This window comes from Bufo gargarizans, chromosome 1 (assembly GCF_014858855.1).
Source record: "Bufo gargarizans isolate SCDJY-AF-19 chromosome 1, ASM1485885v1, whole genome shotgun sequence".
NCBI lineage: Eukaryota > Metazoa > Chordata > Amphibia > Anura > Bufonidae > Bufo > Bufo gargarizans.
Genome location: NC_058080.1, coordinates 282,011,136 through 282,030,936, shown reverse-complemented (window position 1 = coordinate 282,030,936; position 19,801 = coordinate 282,011,136). Strand labels below are relative to the sequence as shown.

General features: G+C 43.4%; 1 protein-coding gene across 5 annotated transcripts in view; it reads right to left on the bottom strand.

The window, feature by feature from the left end:
* WDFY3 (WD repeat and FYVE domain containing 3) overlaps positions 1-19,801 on the bottom strand; it is a 315,047-nt gene that overhangs the window by 45,772 nt on the left and 249,474 nt on the right. For 3 of the 5 annotated variants that reach the window (XM_044304189.1, XM_044304218.1, XM_044304209.1), the window contains exons 35-43: positions 19,233-19,466; positions 17,503-17,602; positions 14,396-14,574; positions 10,892-11,121; positions 7,431-7,537; positions 6,485-6,667; positions 5,825-5,982; positions 4,242-4,319; positions 372-599 (exon numbers count right to left, since the gene is read on the bottom strand). In XM_044304189.1, the coding sequence (XP_044160124.1) occupies positions 372-599; positions 4,242-4,319; positions 5,825-5,982; positions 6,485-6,667; positions 7,431-7,537; positions 10,892-11,121; positions 14,396-14,574; positions 17,503-17,602; positions 19,233-19,466 (1,497 nt within the window). The remainder of the gene's footprint in view (positions 1-371; positions 600-4,241; positions 4,320-5,824; positions 5,983-6,484; positions 6,668-7,430; positions 7,538-10,891; positions 11,122-14,395; positions 14,575-17,502; positions 17,603-19,232; positions 19,467-19,801) is intronic. The other 2 variants (XM_044304197.1, XM_044304227.1) reach the window with 1 other exon arrangement.

Here is a 19,801-nt window from a genome sequence, read left to right as displayed (position 1 = left end):
AAATCCATCCAATCATGGCACAGCCAGTATGTAGAGCACATTGCTTAATCTTTGGATCATATGGAGGCAACAATTTAATAGTTTTCTATATTAATAAAAAGTGAACCCCGTCGATTCATTACAATTCTGTGACATCATGGAAATGGCTGAAGTCAATGACCTTTAGTGAAAGGATAGGCTCCAAAAATGTGTGCTTCTTTAAGAGAAGCACCTACAATCTATATACTGATGTAAAATATATATATATATATATATATATATATATATATATACATACACACATTGAAGACAACATATACTACTCTTATAGTCTACATTAAAATATAATAAAGTAATAAAGAGGTGGGATCTTTGGCCCAGAGGATGCTCACCATTGTGTTAGTATCTTGCTCCATTTCAGGGATGTAAGGATAATGAATATAGAACATGTCATTTCTCACAACTTTCTTCCTCATTCTACACGGCCCTTCTGTCATCTCCAGCATCCATTTATCTAGGTGGGAACCAATGGGTGGTCCCCACAGTCCTCTTTCCCGTAGTAGTTCATACTCAATCTGATTCCATTCTTCTGTCACATATTTCAAGACATTTTGTTGACGCTGTTTATATAAAAAATCATAAATAAAAAAATCATAGTAAGGATTTTATTTTAACAGTCAGATACATGCACATAGAAGACTACATAAAAAGGTCAATGTCGCTGTGCTTAAAGGATTTCATGGTCACTTGTCACCAACTAACATTGCACACATTGTCCTTGCTCAATGGTTTCCTTTGCGGTCTCACTAGTCAACCATAGTGATGGTTAAGAAATATAGGATACTTGATGCAGACAGCAATTTACTTAGATCCTTGATGCCCCATATCACAATGCAACTCACTACAATCTCACAGATATCCACAGAGCCCCCATATCGTAATACTATCCACTATGCTCCCGTTGATAATGCTTCCATTGACATGCACAGTGCCCCCATATCGCAATGCTAACCACTACACTCCCATTAATATCCACAGTGTCCCCATATCATATTATCCACTATGATCCCATTGATATCCACAGTGCCCCATACCATAATGCTATCCACTACACTCCCATTGATATCCCAGTCCCTCCATATCATAATGCTATCCACTACACTCCCATTGATATCCACAGTCCCTCCATATCATAATACTATCCACTATGCTCCCATTGATAATCCATAGAGCCCCCATATCATATCAAGCAATCCATTATGCACTCATCAATATGAACATAACCCCCATATAACAATGCTATCTAGTACACTCCCATTAATATCCAGTGCCCCCATATCATAACACTATTTTCCCAATGATATCCAAAATGCACCCATATCATACTGCTATCCGCTAAACTTTAATTGATATTCACAGTCCCCCCATATCCTTATGCTATCCAGTACAATCTATTGATATCCACAGTGCCCCCATATCATACTGTTCGCCCAATAATATCCAAAATGCCCCCATATTATAATGCTATCCACTACACCCCACTGATATCCACAGTGCCCCCATATCATAATACTATCCACTACTCCCATTGATATCCACAGTGCCCCCATATCATAATGCTATCCACCACACTCCCACTGATAACCACAGTGCCCCCATATCATAGTGCTATCCAGTACACTCCACTGATATTCACAGTGCCCCCATATCCTATTGTTCTCCCAATGATTTCAAAAATGCCCCCATATCATAATGCTATCCACTACACCCCATTGATAACCACAGTACCCCCATATCATAATGCTATCCACTACACCCCACTGATATCCACAGTGCCCCCATATCATAATGCTATCCACTACACTCCCATTGATATCCACAGTCCCTCCATATCATAATGCTATCCACTACACTCCCATTGATATCCACAGTCCCTCCATATCATAATGCTATCCACTACACTCCCATTGATATTCACAGTGCCCCCATATCATAATGCTATCCACTACACTCCCATTGATATCCACAGTACCCCCATATCATAATGCTATCCAGTACACTCCATTGATATTCACAGTGCCCCCATATCATAATGCTATCCACTACACTCCCACTGATCTCCACAGTGCCCCCATATCATAATGCTATCCACTACACCCTACTGATCTCCACAGTGCCCCCATACTATAATGCTATCCACTACACTCCCATTGATATCCACAGTGCCCCCATATCATAATGCTATCCACTACACTCCCACTGATCTCCACAGTGCCCCCATACCATAATGCTATCCACTACACTCCCACTGATCTCCACAGTGCCCCCATACCATAATGCTATCCACTACACTCCCATTGATATCCACAGTGCCCCCATATCATAATGTTATCCACTACACTCCCACTGATCTCCACAGTGCCCCCATATCATAATGCTATCCACTACACCCTACTGATCTCCACAGTGCCCCCATACTATAATGCTATCCACTACACTCCCATTGATATCCACAGTGCCCCCATATCATAATGCTATCCACTACACTCCTACTGATCTCCACAGTGCCCCCATACCATAATGCTATCCACTACACTCCCACTGATCTCCACAGTGCCCCCATATCATAATGCTATCCCCTACACTCCCATTGATATCCACAGTGCCCCCATATCATAATGCTATCCACTACACCCTACTGATCTCCACAGTGCCCCCATACTATAATGCTATCCACTACACTCCCATTGATATCCACAGTGCCCCCATATCATAATGCTATCCACTACACTCCTACTGATCTCCACAGTGCCCCCATACCATAATGCTATCCACTACACTCCCACTGATCTCCACAGTGCCCCCATATCATAATGCTATCCACTACACTCCCATTGATATCCACAGTGCCCCCATATCATAATGCTATCCACTACACTCCCACTGATCTCCACAGTGCCCCCATATCATAATGCTATCCACTACACCCTACTGATCTCCACAGTGCCCCCATACTATAATGCTATCCACTACACTCCCATTGATATCCACAGTGCCCCCATATCATAATGCTATCCACTACACTCCTACTGATCTCCACAGTGCCCCCATACCATAATGCTATCCACTACACTCCCACTGATCTCCACAGTGCCCCCATATCATAATGCTATCCACTACATTCCCATTGATATCCACAGTGCCCCATATCATAATGCTATCCACTACACTCCCACTGATCTCCACAGTGCCCCCATATCATAATGCTATCCACTACACCCTACTGATCTCCACAGTGCCCCCATACTATAATGCTATCCACTACACTCCCATTGATATCCACAGTGCCCCCATATCATAATGCTATCCACTACACTCCTACTGATCTCCACAGTGCCCCCATACCATAATGCTATCCACTACACTCCCACTGATCTCCACAGTGCCCCCATATCATAATGCTATCCACTACATTCCCATTGATATCCACAGTGCCCCATATCATAATGCTATCCACTACACTCCCACTGATCTCCACAGTGCCCCCATATCATAATGCTATCCACTACACTCCCATTGATATCCACAGTACCCCCATATCATAATGCTATCCAGTACACTCCATTGATATTCACAGTGCCCCCATATCATAATGCTATCCACTACACTCCCACTGATCTCCACAGTGCTCCCATATCATAGTGCTATCCACCACACTCCCACTGATAACCACAGTGCCCCCAAATCACATTACTACTCATTATGTTTGCATTGATATCCACTATGCCCTCATATCATAGTCCTATACACAGTTCTCCCATATCATAGCGCCATCAACAATGACCACGATATCAAAGTCCTATCCAAAGTTACCCTTTCAGATTCTTGCCTCTTCTGCCACAAGCAGGAAGTAACAAGCGCCATACGATGCACCTGGGTGAAGTATTATGTGACAGATGACATCTGTACTGAGTCGGCAGGACTGTACTGCTCAGTTCAGAAGACTTTTGTGAGGCATGCTGCTCCTCATACCGAAATATAGGGGGTGTTACAGTATATGGTGTACTTAACACATAATGTATAACTGTTGGCTGATTTCTATCTTGATAAGAAAAGGCAAAATCTTAAAAGAAATACAAAATTATAAAAATAAATGTCACCTGACCGCACAAGAATTGTAAGGAAAAATTGTAAGAAAATTCAATACAGAGGGCTGAATGTTTAATACTATGGTAATGAGCACACACTTGACGGTCCCTTACCTCTTGGTATTCTTTATACTGCATTTCCACTAGGTCACGTACGACGGCAATGTGAGTGAATATCCACTGGGAGATCTCCTTGGTAACAGAAAACATACCGCACATTACTAACAATGTCGCCTTGCGAACATGCTTCATTGTCTTCCCACATTTATACAGAACCTACATGGCCCTGACTAATGAACGCTATTAAATCCCAAAACGTACATGCATCTTCAGCAAGTCCACAATACGGGGACTATGTGACCTTGGCAAAATAACGCGCAGTGTTTCTAATGTAATATATTCCAAAAGAACACAAATTGCGCAAATTCTAAGACAGTTTATAGCGGATGTGCAAGAAAGGAGGGGGGGGGGGCATGGTTTTGGCAGTGAACGGATCCCTTTGGTTCATGTGACCATTTGTCATGACATAAGGGGAGCCGGTCACCTCCCTGGATATTTTCATAGAGGGATCCCAACAGAGAATCACAGGCCATGTAGAGAAGGAGCAGGGAACCAGTGCCGGGAAGCGGGTAAGTAAGCCTCTCTTTACAGGGCCAGCCAAGTGGGGAGGTTTGCCAAACATCATTCCTGTACAACCCCTTTAAAGAGAGTCTGTCTCCAGGAAATCCACTGATAAACCAGGTACAATGTCTTGTAGTAATAGATTAGATAAATGTAATGATACCTTTCACTTAAAGATCTGTTGGAGAAAGGGTACTTTTACCATATCCAAAAGAGCAGAGGGATTCTGTCACTAGGTTTGGGGCTATAGAGATACGGACATGCACGGGTAGATCGCCGCTAGCATGTCCGCAATATATCTGTCCTATAGGGCTGTGTGGTTTTACTTTCTTTAAAAAAGGATTTTATAGATATGTAAATGAGTGTTGAATGTGTCCAAGGGGCTGTACGAATCTTACTTGTGCCCAGCCGTGCCCAGGCAGGCCCGCCTGTGAAGGAGCCCAGCACCGCCTATGTCTCCTCCTTTCATCAACGATAGATAGCAGTAATCTTGCGATGCGCGAGCTCACACGTGCGCAGTTCTTTCCGTGAGGCTGATGCCAGCACAGGGGAGGAACACTATACCGGCACTGCGCATCGCGAGATTACGGCTATCTATCGTTGATGAAAGGAGGAGACATAGGCGGTGCTGGGCTCCTTCACAGGCAGGCGTGCCTGGGCCTGTCTTGAAGATAGACCATCAATATTACAATTAAGGAATAACCCTTTAAGGCTTATTTGCATGAAAGGCCTTGAACTTGAAGTCTATCTGTGTTGTGCAGCTGAATGTGTGTAAGCAGCTGATTCAGGATGTGATGACAAATTTACTCATTTATCTCCAGCCATGAAAACCTCTGGAGACATCTTCACATATGACTTCACGACATACAGAGCTCAGTTTATAGACTTTACATTCATCTGCTAGGTTTTGTACGCCATGAATGTACCCGATTCCAGCTACAAACATAGAAGAATACTAAAGAATTGTGAATAATTACTCATTTTGGTAAGGTATTTCTCCACATAGGACAATGGTAAATTTACAGCAAGAGAAGTCCCCTGTAGAGGTAGAAAGAAGAAAGTTCTCTTACGCATACCTGTGTGGAGAGATTATGTTTGTTGAGACCACTCTCCTTACGGTTTCTTCTTGACCCAGTTAGTTTGGAAAGACCAAAGCCACTACTGACACGTGACAACTTGGATTGAGAACTCGGGACTAAGGCTTCCCCTTTACTGATGCACTTCTTCTCATAAGCTGTTGGGACCAAAAATAAGCTTCATGTTAAACCTTTTTATTATTTTTAAACTTAAAATGCATCTGTCTGCATGGTGCCCATAAAGAGTTACACGGGATACTTCCAGCAGTGATGCTAGAACTCAGTCATTTCCATTTCTGCAATGGCCTGTGTTTTAATTCAGCCGGACAAGAGGAAGCTCACGTCTGAGAACTCTAGGAAGAGTTAAGTCAACTAGGAGGAGTCCCACCAATATGGTGTGCTGTAAGCACTCTGAGCTCCAATTGTGTTAATGAGGTTTTCCAGCCCATCCATCTAATAGAAAGATGGACTGGATCTACAAGAGCGAAGTGTGAATACTGAGTAGAGTCATGGATGGTCACAACCCCTTTAAAGTTCCACAAATATAAAAAAGAGTCAAGCAGAAATAGTAGCAAGAGAAACTGCTCACTTTTTGGTAGATGAAGAACAAAATGAAACCATTCTAAATCATAAATCCTTCACCTTTTTGAAATGACTTACCAAGATGATTTTGCCAAGCACGTAATGTTGCCTCTTCAATGAAAGGCCTGACAATAGCAATGTCCACATGTCCCCGTTCGTTGACAGGAAATGTCACTTTAAACATATCCTCCAGAACTTGTTTTTTGCTATGAATCAGCTCTATCCAAACTCTGTTGACAGCTTTTAAAAGGAGCTGGCGTCCTGCAAAACAAATTCAGTGCCCTTAATACAATTTTTGACCACATTTTATTCACATTTTTTAAAGTAAAATATGCAATTTTTTATTTTCCTCCATTACTGCGAGTGAAACCAATTGTTCGATCACGTATACCATAAGACTGCAATAGCATACTATTGCAGTCTATGGGATTTTTTTTTATTCTGGCTTCCTATTACACCCCGCTACAGGCATGGCCTAACAGACAAGCTGCCACAGCGACTTATTGGAACCCCATATTTTTGCTGTGGGCGTCCAATCAGAGGACAAAGGGAACCCCACTCTCTGTCTAACCTCTCAAACGCCATTGACAGCAGTATTTGATGGGATAAACGACTAGTTATGTCCGATCCAAGCCATTGTGGCCAGGTGTCGGCTGCATTACACAGATGTCACTCGCCTGCTCCATACATTCCCTGCATGTGTATGATGGATATATCCGTACTTCGTTATTAAGGCGTTAATGGAAATTTGTTGGTGGATCACTTATAACTTGCAAAATGGTGGATCGACCTATAACTTTGGAATCATTTATATAGACATTTGATGATGGACCACCTAGAACTTTGCTGAAATTTGGAATTTTTTATTGTTGGTAAGTCACAACTTTCTTTGACACGCCTCTGATTATTTTGCCATCTATTTCTTTTTACAATATCCAAAGTTCAATCACACAAAGGAGAAATATAAAAGGGATCATTCCATGTGCTTCAACATGGATTAATATACCAGCATTCCTATATTTACCTTCACTAACATCCTGGTATAGTCCATCTGGTTCTACTTCTGAGGGCATCATGATGTGCCAGGTGGTCATCCTGGCTTCAGCCTCCAATCCAAAGCCATCAGGGTTGCTGCAACGTGACATAGGACACAATTATTTGTTTGCTTTCTAGGGCAGCTGATCAGTAGCATACAATCTGCAGGGCTCTATTATGCACACGTTTCCATAGTAACAAAAAATAATTATGTTTTCAAAACTGTTAACCTTATTTTCTTGTTACATTGAAAGTAACTCAAAACTGCAAAATGCAAATTTACATGAGTAATCCTGTGGACTACTTACTTTTTCCCTAATACTAATTAGATCTATAAGCTAAGGTTTCCGACGGGTTGGAAATAAGCCCATTTAATGAAATTGTGCAGTGGGTAGATAATGATGACCTATCCTCAGGATAAATCATCATTATCAGATCTTTGAAGGTCTGACACCCAGCACCCCCTCCGATGAGCTGTTTAAAGAGGCGGCAGTGCAGTGTAGTTATAAGGGCTGATCCCATTCTCTTGAATGGGACGAGCACTTGTGATTACACTTCGCCGCCACTACAAGCAAGACTACGCGCAGTGTAATCTCGAAGAGGAAGCAGCACTCACACGTGTGCCTCCTGTTCAATCAGCTGATTGGCAGGGGTGCCGGGTGTTAGATTACCACCAACACGATCGGATTTCTAAGAGTGATTCTGAGGATAGGTCATCAGTATTTATCCACTGCACAACCCCTTTAACTCCTTGCCATCTCAGTGAGTTTTGGCCACAAAGAAACTATTCTTCTCATTATCTTTTTTTTTTACAATCTTTATTTTGAATTTTCATCAGTTACAGTTTGGAGGCACATGATGGTGGAGGCACTTGAGGGGGCACATGATGGTGGAGGCACTTGAGGGGGCACATGATGGTGCAGGCACCTGAGGGGGCACATGATGGTGCAGGCACCTGAGGGGGCACATGATGGTGCAGGCACCTGAGGGGGCACATGATGGTGCAGGCACCTGAGGGGGCACATGATGGTGCAGGCACCTGAGGGGGCACATGATGGTGCAGGCACCTGAGGGGGCACATGATGGTGCAGGCACCTGAGGGGGCACATGATGGTGCAGGCACCTGAGGGGGCACATGATGGTGCAGGCACCTGAGGGGGCACATGATGGTGCAGGCACCTGAGGGGGCACATGATGGTGCAGGCACCTGAGGGGGCACATGATGGTGCAGGCACCTGAGGGGGCACATGATGGTGCAGGCACCTGAGGGGGCACATGATGGTGCAGGCACCTGAGGGGGCACATGATGGTGCAGGCACCTGAGGGGGCACATGATGGTGCAGGCACCTGAGGGGGCACATGATGGTGCAGGCACCTGAGGGGGCACATGATGGTGCAGGCACCTGAGGGGGCACATGATGGTGCAGGCACCTGAGGGGGCACATGATGGTGCAGGCACCTGAGGGGGCACATGATGGTGCAGGCACCTGAGGGGGCACATGATGGTGCAGGCACCTGAGGGGGCACATGATGGTGCAGGCACCTGAGGGGGCACATGATGGTGCAGGCACTTGAGGGGGCACATGATGGTGGAGGCACTTGAGGGGGCACATGATGGTGGAGGCACTTGAGGGGGCACATGATGGTGGAGGCACTTTGGTGGCTGATGGATGTAGCAGAGCTGATTATGCTGCTGTTCAGCCATAGTTCGAGTGGGGAAGGGACTATTACAGATGTCAATGCTGGTGAAAGAGAAACAGATGTAGCAGAGCTGAATATGCGGCTGTTCAGACTGAGATTTTGTGTGTAAAACTGCAGAACAGCCACGTGTTACTGTGCACTGAGCTCACTTCACATGGCTCTCTGAGTGACCATTCCCCTCAAACACTGCAGGCTGCCGGACTGATGAGTCATACTCTTCACATGAACTAGCAGCAGGACTCAGCTCTCAGTGTGATGTCATAAGGAGGTGTGGCCGGCCTTCACTCTAGCTGCCTAAGCCCGCCCAGCCTTAGCTGCAGAAAACCAGGAAGTGAACAGCTAGCTGGCAGCAATTGAGACTGAAGTAGCAAGATGAGAAAACCCCTTTAATGTAAATAAGAAAAAGCATACATATTAGGTATTGCCACATCCGTAACGATCTGCTCTATAAAAATGTCAACTGACCCAACGCCTCAGGTTAACGCTGTAAAAATAAATAAATAAAAACTGTCCTTGGCTTTCTCCTTTGTGTGTATTCTCACCATAGTGCTGGGATAGTGCTATGAATCAGACTTTAGGGAGTTTAATGGTGGGAGAGCTCACATGAAGCAGCCACCATCCAGCGTGATCAGGCTCCGCTCCCCCCTTCTCATTATCTTTAATTAAACACACATCTGAATTGTTTTTAAACTTTTTTTTGTTTCTTAGTCACATAAGGGACCTAGAAAATGAACTGCAGCGATCAAGAAGGTATTAACCCATATATTTGATTGCCATGGTTACATATGCTAGTGGAAGATTAAGTGAATGCAAACTTTAATTTTCATTTATTTATTTTCAACTACTGTAAATGTCACAATGGACAGCTGTTATATCACAAAATGTTACAAAATGAAAACGACGAACTTTAATTTCATTTAAAGACCAGCCTGAGAACAAGAGATGCATATCATTACTGTAGAAATCCCTACACTTTTACAGTTAGATTACATGTCCTTGAATTTTTTTTAAAGGGGACTTGGGCTTTGAAAATGAATTTCCAAACATCCTATAAAGCATTCTGCATTAACAAAGGCGAGTTCCTCATTTATAAACCTGAGCAAATTAGTTGGAAAGAAGAGCAGTCACAAAAGAGCCCCTCTTTCTTGGGAGGATCTGGCATGTCCATGTGTTCTATAATTGTCTATTGATGCTTCATTTCCCCTGCGGTGGCACTGCAGGGGAACTGAGATCTTGGCTGCCAGATTCCCTTGCAAATTACAACTAATCGCTGCCGGCACCAGGAGTCCATATGATCAACTTATTTTCAGGGGATCAACCTAACAAGAATGGACTGTTCAAAGTAGACAATCCCTTTAAATGGGTTGTCCTAACTGAGACACTGGAGGCATATTGCTAGGATATGCCACTAATGTCAGATAGGTGAAGGTCTCAGAGGTGGGCCCTACACCTATCTCCAGAACAAGAACTTTGAAGTGAATAGAGTGCTAGCAATATGCCATCAATGTCCCAGGTGAAACAACCGCAACATCCAAGAAGTGCAATCAAAGTTTCATTTTTAGATGTTTTATCTTTGCAAAACCCTACTGATCGGTTACCTTTATGCTTTGAACAACTAGCTACACATAATAGCCCTGAAATAAAGGCTCTCAGTCACATTTGTATGCATGCAAAATCCGCAATGTAACAATTTTCTGTTAATCTGGTGAGATAAATGTCACAGTGATTGTGGTAGGACAACCAACCTACCTTCCAATGTAGAGGTTAATCAAGCAATGAGCAAGGCATGCAATGAAGTCTTGGTCATGATTCCCGGGTCCTAGCATCAGATTTCTATTCACTGTAAGTACTCGCAAAGAATCCAAAAGGGCTACTTGCTGAGGCACGGTTTTGTGGGCTCTGGAGAACTGGTATAGCACAGTCCGGTTCAAGCAGTTGTAAACTGCTTCAAGGGACACACTTTGGGAACGTCTTTTTGACTGCAGGAAAAGAAAAAAAAAATCTTCAAATTCATTGTCTACCATTGATGAAAATGCAACAATTTATTTTATTTACTCAACAGATACATTTGTTCCACATATCAAAGATGACCCTGGTTTCAGACACTACACTGCTACCATGAAAATGCAGTGGAATCTGCAGACAGCATGTTCTAGAACTGAAGGAGCTGAGCACACTGATACATAGTTTTATGGAAAAAGATTCAGTATAACTTGTATAATTCATTTAGCGGCATCCTCTGGGAATAATGTAAAATGGCTACCTGCAACCTGTCCTAGAAACTGTTTGCCACCACTTACAGGCGGGCGAGGGGCATGGTCTCACTACATGTTATGCTCTGGCACTTGCCTATACTACATAGTGGTGCGTTTTCCTTTCAGGCTGCCCAGCCATGATGACATATCATAGGCGGGATCACATCATTACCATCTATTGTAGAACTGTGCATACTGAGATAACTGTCAATTACGGATAGAACTGCCCACTGGGCGCCTAAACACATATTTATATGAATAAAATACAGCATTTTTTGCAAACACATTAATTTCAATGACTTAAAATATATCAGATATATTAAAGTCTCTCCTACAACAAAACAAGACTTTAATTACACTACAAGTCCCAGCATAAACGTGGGAACGCTGATAAACTTTATGAACAGCACGTATACCCAATTAATGAATCAGAATCTCAACAAAGCTATACTTGTATTATCATTATATGTGAATTTTTATGCGCGAGCTCCGCATCTAAAAATATACATAGGGACCAATTATTATTTTTATTGTTGTATTGCTGTATAATTTTATGCAAAAATTGATTGTGAGCCAGCCAAAGTTTCTTTTTTACGTTTTATTGATTTCAATGAGTCTGTATTTTGCAGCCAAGTATAGGAAATGTTCTATCTTCTTGCAAAACAGACATACGGATGCTCACCGTGTGCTTATCACATCTGTATGTCCCCATACTGTGGAGGAGATCTCTGCATGTACTGTAAATGCAGTGCTCTCCTCTGCTGAAGAGCAAGCCATTGTTGGGAAGGAATGCTGTGTAATACCAGCCTAAACTTTTTTTTTTTTTTTTTTTATCTGCTCTAATATTGCTTGATGAACAAGCATTTACTCATTAATTGGGTACTCGTCAGCACTATTACTGAAGCAGATCATCGCTAACGAGCGTTCCTATGAAGCGATGATCTGCCCAACTATTGCTAGGTCTAATACAGGTTTTGCAGTCACATCGTCCGTGACTGGTGGCTCTCCTGGTTAAACATGATTGGCGTCATTAGTTTAGGCTTTAGACAGTGGTGGATTGTCAAGTGGACGGTCCTCGGGATCAACAGATAACATGGCATCCACACCAACACACCACAAAATAAAGGCTATGGCTACACAGCAATATCGGTTGTGCAACAACGGTCACGCCCAAGTATCGTTGTGTAGCAGGACAGCCATAGAAATGAATGGGGTTGCAACATGACTGACTGTGACCCAAGAATCGCGGAAAAAAAAAAATGTATAGGTGAAACAATTCCTCTTGCTCTCTGCTCTTATGTTCCGAAGGAAGAATTGTCCATGGCCGCTTGACACATTTAATTGTTATTGTCTATTGGTACAATTACTGTTTACCACCTCCGGAAGGTGGTTGGGCATATTGACCTATATATGAGATCTGCTTGAGCATGTCCTATTATTCCCGGGTGGACATCTATAGTCCATTCTTTTGATTGTATACTTAATCTTATAAGATGTAAGTGTATTCTATGCAGAACAATAAGCTGAAGGTGTCAATACACCCAGTATCCGCATCTACAACTGCCTGCTCCTGGTGACCGCATTTGATTTTAGACCAGCTCCCGGTACAGGCACAGGTAAGGGCTTACCTGTGCGTCGCCGGACGGGTGAGTCAAGATGGCAGCCCGCATGTGTTTGCTGGCAAACACTGCGAACTGACCATCACTGCTCCTGAGGAACCTTTGTATAGAAAGATATTAAAGCCTGAGCTGTGCGCAAAAACCATTGGACTCTTACTGTTAATGTATTGCAAATCCTCTCTTCATTCTGGAAGTTCTACCTCTACCCTATAGGCTGTGCATTCTTCCCATACTCATGACCATTTCCTCTCCATAAAGGGCTGATTTTCCCAGGAGAAACTGCAGTCAGCAACGCGTTTCCCATAAAATAGGTAGTGTTACATGACAGCCATTCACATAAATAGCTTGTCTATGTAATATGGCAGCCATTCAGATGCATAGCTGTCCATGTAATACAGTCTAGTCTGCCAGAACAGGTGCTACACTTGCAGAGCAGCTTTTAGGCTAGGTCTACACGACGACATTTGTCGCGCGACATATAGGGCGCAACAGTTGTCGCGCGACATTTTGTTGCACCAATGTCGCGCGACAATTTTTATAATGGCAGTCTATGGTGTCGCACTGCAACATGCGACATGTTGCGACTGCGACGCGACAGTCGCAGAAAAATCCATCTTGAATGGATTTTCTGCGACTGTCGCAGTCGCAGCATGTCGCATGTTGCAGTGCGACACCATAGACTGCCATTATAAAAATTGTCGCGCGACATTGGTGCAACAAAATGTCGCGCGACAAATGTCGTCGTGTAGACCTAGCCTTAGGCTCATGGAGGGAAATCACCTTCTAAGGCTACTTTCACACTAGCGTTTTTACTGGATCGGCAGGGTTCAGCAAAAACGCTTCCGTTACTAATAACACAACCATCTGCATCTGGATCCGGTTGTATCATATTTAACATAGCCAAGACGGATCCGTCATGAACTCCACTGAAAGTCAATGGAGGACAGATCAGTTTTCTATTGTGTCAAAGAAAACGGATCTGTCCCCATTGACTTGCATTGAGTGTCATGCCGGATCTGTCTTGCTCCGCATCCCAGGACGGAAAGCAAACTACAACATGCTGAGGTTTGCTCTCCGGTATGGGAACGCAACTAAAAAGGAACGGAATGCATTTTGGAGGATTCCGTTCTATTCAGTTACGTTTTGCCCCCGTTGACAATGAATGGAGAGAAAACTGAATAGTTTTTTTTTCCGGTATTGAGACCCTAAGACTGATCTCAATACTGGAAAATATTAACGCTAGTGTGAAAGTAGCCTATGACACTCAGATATACCCTCAAAAGAAAAATGAGACAACTCCTATCAAAAATCTGTAAACCTGCCACCGATCATTGTAAAAAGTCAATGAATAAGTACAATAGAACAAAACGGTTCAATACCTGCAGTCTGTCCCTCACCTGTGAGATGAGCTGGATGATACAGTCTACTACCAGTTTAGAGTCTTTATTAAACATTCCTTGCCACAGCTTGTCCACCACTCGTTGGGTGAAATAAAACACATTATTTACCAGCACCTGATAACTACCTCCAGAGGTTACTGGTAATGAAGCGTCTTCCCCTATAAGAAGGAAAAAAAATATCACACATCTATACAAAAAAATAAAAATAAATCATCAATGATTTACATTTTCACTGCCTGGCCCTCTCAATCAAAGTGCAGAGGAGAACTGGCAGTTGCAGAGAGAGCAGAGACTCTGGGTGTGATGACAACACCCCCGTTGCTCCTAGAGGCTCATTTGTATATATTTAAACTTCATTTTTTCTCAGCAATGCAGGCACAACTACCCTAGATTATTAGATCTCAAAATGACATGATGTTAAAAGGTGACCATTACCTTGAAGTTAGTAGGTACATGCCATACAAGAGAAGATTTCATATGGCTATCCATTTTTAACGTGGCCATGCACATTAGATTAACCAGCTGAAACTGACAATTTCGGCAGTATTAACTGACCACCTTAAGGTTATGGAGCTGTACAAACAATCAACATTTGCAGATGCCGAAGGGTGGGGGAGTTTAAGGGACTAGAATGTCGGATTTTAACACGCTGAACCCTATTGTTCTTAAGGTAGAGGAGTCTGGCAGTGGCTTACTCTCCTCTCCCCCCAATGAAAACACATTCACGCTCAGCTGAGTGTATATATATATATATATATATATATATATGCGCAAAGTGAGATATTCCAAGCCTTTATTTGTTATAATTTGGATGATTATGGCTTACAGCTTATGAAACCCCAAAGTCACAATCTCAGGTCCCCTTTGCTCAGGGGGTACGGATTAATTAGCTGACTAGAGTGTGACACTTTGAGCCTAGAATATTGAACCTTTTCACAAAATTCTAATTTTAAGCTGCATGAATGCAATTCCTTTTAATTTGCATTACTGAAATAAATGGACTTTTGCACGATATATTCTAATTTTACGAGTTTCACTTGTATATATTGTGAGGGGTAGCTTACTTTCAGGGGATCATCCTCACAGATACGGCTTCAGGACACCAGATTTAAGGTCCAAACAGTGCATTTATTGTGGCACACCAGCAAAATCAGAACAAAACAATAAACACTCGCCCGTCCAGGCTCTAACTAATACATTAACATCCCTGACTCACCCATTAGGTACAGTTCACACCCTGTGAACCGATGCGGCTTTCCCAGCCAATGTCCCACAGCCTCCTGGCTGTACAGAGCACAGTACACCCACTGTCTCAAGTCCAATGTCTCTTGTGGGGGATTAAGGCTCAGTAGTCTGCCTGACTATGGCCCTGCAACCCTCCCAGGCGTTGCTGCGTCCAACTGTAGGCTACCACCCAGCCTCGTGGCCCCTTAGCCTTGCCCGGCTGAAACCACATTCCCAGAGCCTTCAGGCCTCTGTCCACAGGTAACACACTCCCCCTTTACTGACCCCCTGGGAGGTGCTTTATGCCAGCCTAAGTACCTCCAGCTAGTCTCACCTATAGTGGAATAGGGGTGTGGACTGCACCATCCACACCTTCCTTGACTCTAACCTGTGTAAGATCTGTGTGTATATATATATATATATATATATATATGTATATTATATATAGGTTTTGGCTGTAGATGACAGCTGTCTGAAGTGTATGGCCAGTTGAACATTTTCACAGTTTTTAGCTTATCTATCCTCGAATACAGTCTAGATTTCTCTTGGGAACTTCACAGTGCGAGTTTAGATCGAGTTTCAGTTTTTCTCATTTCATTAGAAGTGGCTCTCATTTTCAGATTGAAGTTAAACTTCTCTTATGTCAACTGGAAAAGTACAAACTTGAAATGTTCTTTATTTTAGTTATTATTTAAAAAAAGATGCTGCCAAGTTAGTCACCAGAAGTGCAAATGACCAAGTCGCTGGCACTAAAATCTCAGTATCTCATTTTTGAAAGCAACAGGTCAGAATATTAATATCTCCTACTGGTCTTACTTGTAGCTTGAAAAATAGAAATGCATATTAAAAAATGAGAACCCTGGAGCTAGTCTATGCTAATCACATAATTCAAAAAGAGCCCCCTCTATAGCACCTGAGACTTGTTGTAGGGAAGACCTCAGATCAGACGCCCAAGCTCCATCAGCCTGTCAGACCCCTTAACCTCCATCAGCCTCAGATCAGACCCACCCAAGCCTCCATTAGCCTCCCATCAGATCCCCCAGCCTCAGATCAGCACATCAGACTCAGATCAGACCCCCAATCGGCCTCAGATTGGACTCCCCAGCCCCCATTAGCCGCCTAATCAGACTCAGATCGGAACCCCCAGTCTGCATCAGCCTCAGATCAGCCCCATTAGACCCTTCTTCCCTATCAGACTCAGATCAGACCCTATCAGCTTCTAATCGGACCCCACCACCACACAGCCTCAGATCATACCCCCAGCCCCTATTAGACCTCAGATCAGACATTTCAAAAAATAAAATAAACTTACCTTGTGTGCTCCTGGCGGCGCCGTATATCCAGGATTTGACAATCAATTGCTTCTTCCGGGTCCCAGTGTGTACTGAGACCCGACAGATACCACAGCAGGACCCAGAAGAAAACCAGGGGAGGTGAGTACAGCCAGTGCAGCGCTGCCCTCACCTCCCCGTGCCTCCCGCATTCTAATGACAGCTTCCATAATAGAAAAATGTAAATATTCCTCCTAGCATTTTTAAGTATTTTCAGCAAAGCAGGGGTATGAAATAAGAAGCTGGGCGTTTTTCTGGCCATAACTTTTTTTTAACGTTGTCACTTGAGGGCTTGTTTTTTGTGAGAAAAATAGTATTTTTAGTGACACAATTTTGGTGTACATATAAATAATTACGTTTTTATTTTTATTCTCAGGTATCTGGCACTATTTCCTCTGATCCATACTGTAGCGTAGCTTAGTGGCTACCCTTCTAGCACCACTGTGTCTGATTATGGGATGTCTCTCTTCAAAGGAAAGTAGGTGAACACATGCAATAATGTGGGGTCCTTCACATTTCTGGTATACATACCTAACAGAACATCAGCAGCCAGTAGATGGTCCATTACACTGTCCAGTATATAGGTCTGGAATTCCTTTTGCTGAGCTCGTGTAGATCTTTCAGGAGAAGCCTGCAAAACAATAAATGTCAGCCATGACACTGTCTACAAAAGGTACAGTATTTTGGCAAGCTAATGTCGGTCACCTCCAAAATCGGCTTTAAAGTAAGCACACCTCCATGTAGGGTAGGTGCTCTGAAACATAACCATACTTTTTTTGTGAAAATCCATTCCTCTAAGGTTCCATTCACACGTCCACAGTGTTTTGGGGATTCGCAAAACACCGGGCCGGCACCCTAATAGAAATGTCTATTCTTGCTCGCTTTTTTTTTCCGGAGCTGTGGACCGGAAGTTCGGGGTGCTGTCCGACAGATGATCCTGTCGTTCATGCAGGCACTCCAATCATTGATCCTGGGCAGCAGATTGTGCTATCTAAACAGCGATCTGCTGCCCACAAACAATGATTCTGTATGGGGACGAGCGATCGCTATGGCAATCCCTCGTCCTCATACTGTGGAGGAGTTTGCTGCATGAGATCTTTAACCTTTTAATGGCAAAAGTAGCGGAATATAGGAAGGAAGGGAGGCTATGGAGGAAAATGCAGACAGGCGGCTGCAGGGGTTACACTGTTCTCATAGCACAAGTCTGTATGCAAGAGCCGGCCGAGCTCCACAGATGACTGTACTACACCCACACCAGTATGCACAATGCTGGTGGTGTGCAGGGGTATTCAGTAACTACTGTGAGACCTACAGCCTAAGGCTACTTTCACACTCGCGTTTGGTGCGGATCCGTCATGAATCTGCACAAACGCATCCGTTCAGATAATACAACCGCATGGATCCTTTCAGAACGGATCCGTTTGTATTATCTTTAATATAGCCAAGATGGATCTGTCTTGAACACCATTGAAAGTCAATGGCGGACGGATCAGTTTTCTATTATGCCAGATTGTGTCAGTGAAAACGGATCCTTCCCCACTGACTTACATTGTGTCAGGACGGATCAGTTTGGCTCAGTTTCGTCAGACGGACACCAAAGCGCTGCAAGCAGTGTATTGGTGTCCACCTCCAAAGCGGAATGGAGGCGGAACGGAGGCAAACTGATGCATTCTGAGCGGATCCTTATCCATTCAGAATGCATTAGGGCAAAACTGATCTGTTTTGGACCGCGTGTGAGAGCCCATGACGGATCTCACAAACGGAAAGCTAAAAGACAAGTGTGAAAGTAGCCTAAGTAGGTTAAAGTTGGCTTGTCATGCACTGGCTGTTACCACAGAGCAAATGCATGCAAGGAACTGTACAAAAAAAACTTAAAGTGGTGTGAAAGCCTCGTCCCTCTGCCAAACACCTTAGATTGCGCAGTCACTTGGAAAGCGAACAACGCCAACCAGAGAAGATGTACAGTCACTGCATTGTAATCCCCAACTGCTACAGCTGCATTGATAGGTCGCTTAAGCTACCTAGTGATGATGCTAAAAAGGTATGGACTGCAACGGGTGAACATTAGGAGAAGTTGTGCAGGAGTTCAAAGTTGAACTTTTGTACTGTAACCTTTTCTCTTTTTGCTCAGGCTTTTACTTCTAAAGGATAATTATGCCTTTTTGCAATTGCACGTTGTAATTTTAAAAAGATTTTACTTCTTTCTGTTGTATTTCTTCTCAATGAAACACAACGTCCCAATCCTCCATTCAGTGGATTACCTCTAAGAGAAGGTCGATCAAAGGGGTTTGCTTGCTGGCAGGAGTCAGGCGAATGTTTTCAATCACAAGGACTCTCATGAAATCAAACACAAACTTCTTGGCGGGGTGGCTGGACAGATAAGTCTTGGAGCCGACATTACAATATTCAGACTGGCTTCTGTTCATGCCCGAGTCTGATGAAAAGGCTTTAAATTCTTCAGCAGGCGATCCGACGTCATCATCAAGGTCAGTGACCTGGAAAATTCGGAAGGCATGGCACATTATTAACTTCAAGCGATACCTTACAAAATTATCGGAAGCTATTAATTCCATACATGGTAATAGAAAGACTTAAAAGGGGTTGCCCCACGAAAAACATTCTACAGTTTTCAAACCAGCACCTGGCTCTGAACATTTACATATTAATTTGTAATTACATGTAATTTAAAATGCATTACAGCTGCTGAGTTATTGAATAAAATGTATCTGTATAGCGCCACCTGCTGTTTGCACTTTTCCTAATTTCTCTGTCCTGCTCACAGAGATGGAAGCACATGCTCAGTTCCATCCTTTAACTGCCACCAGTTGTA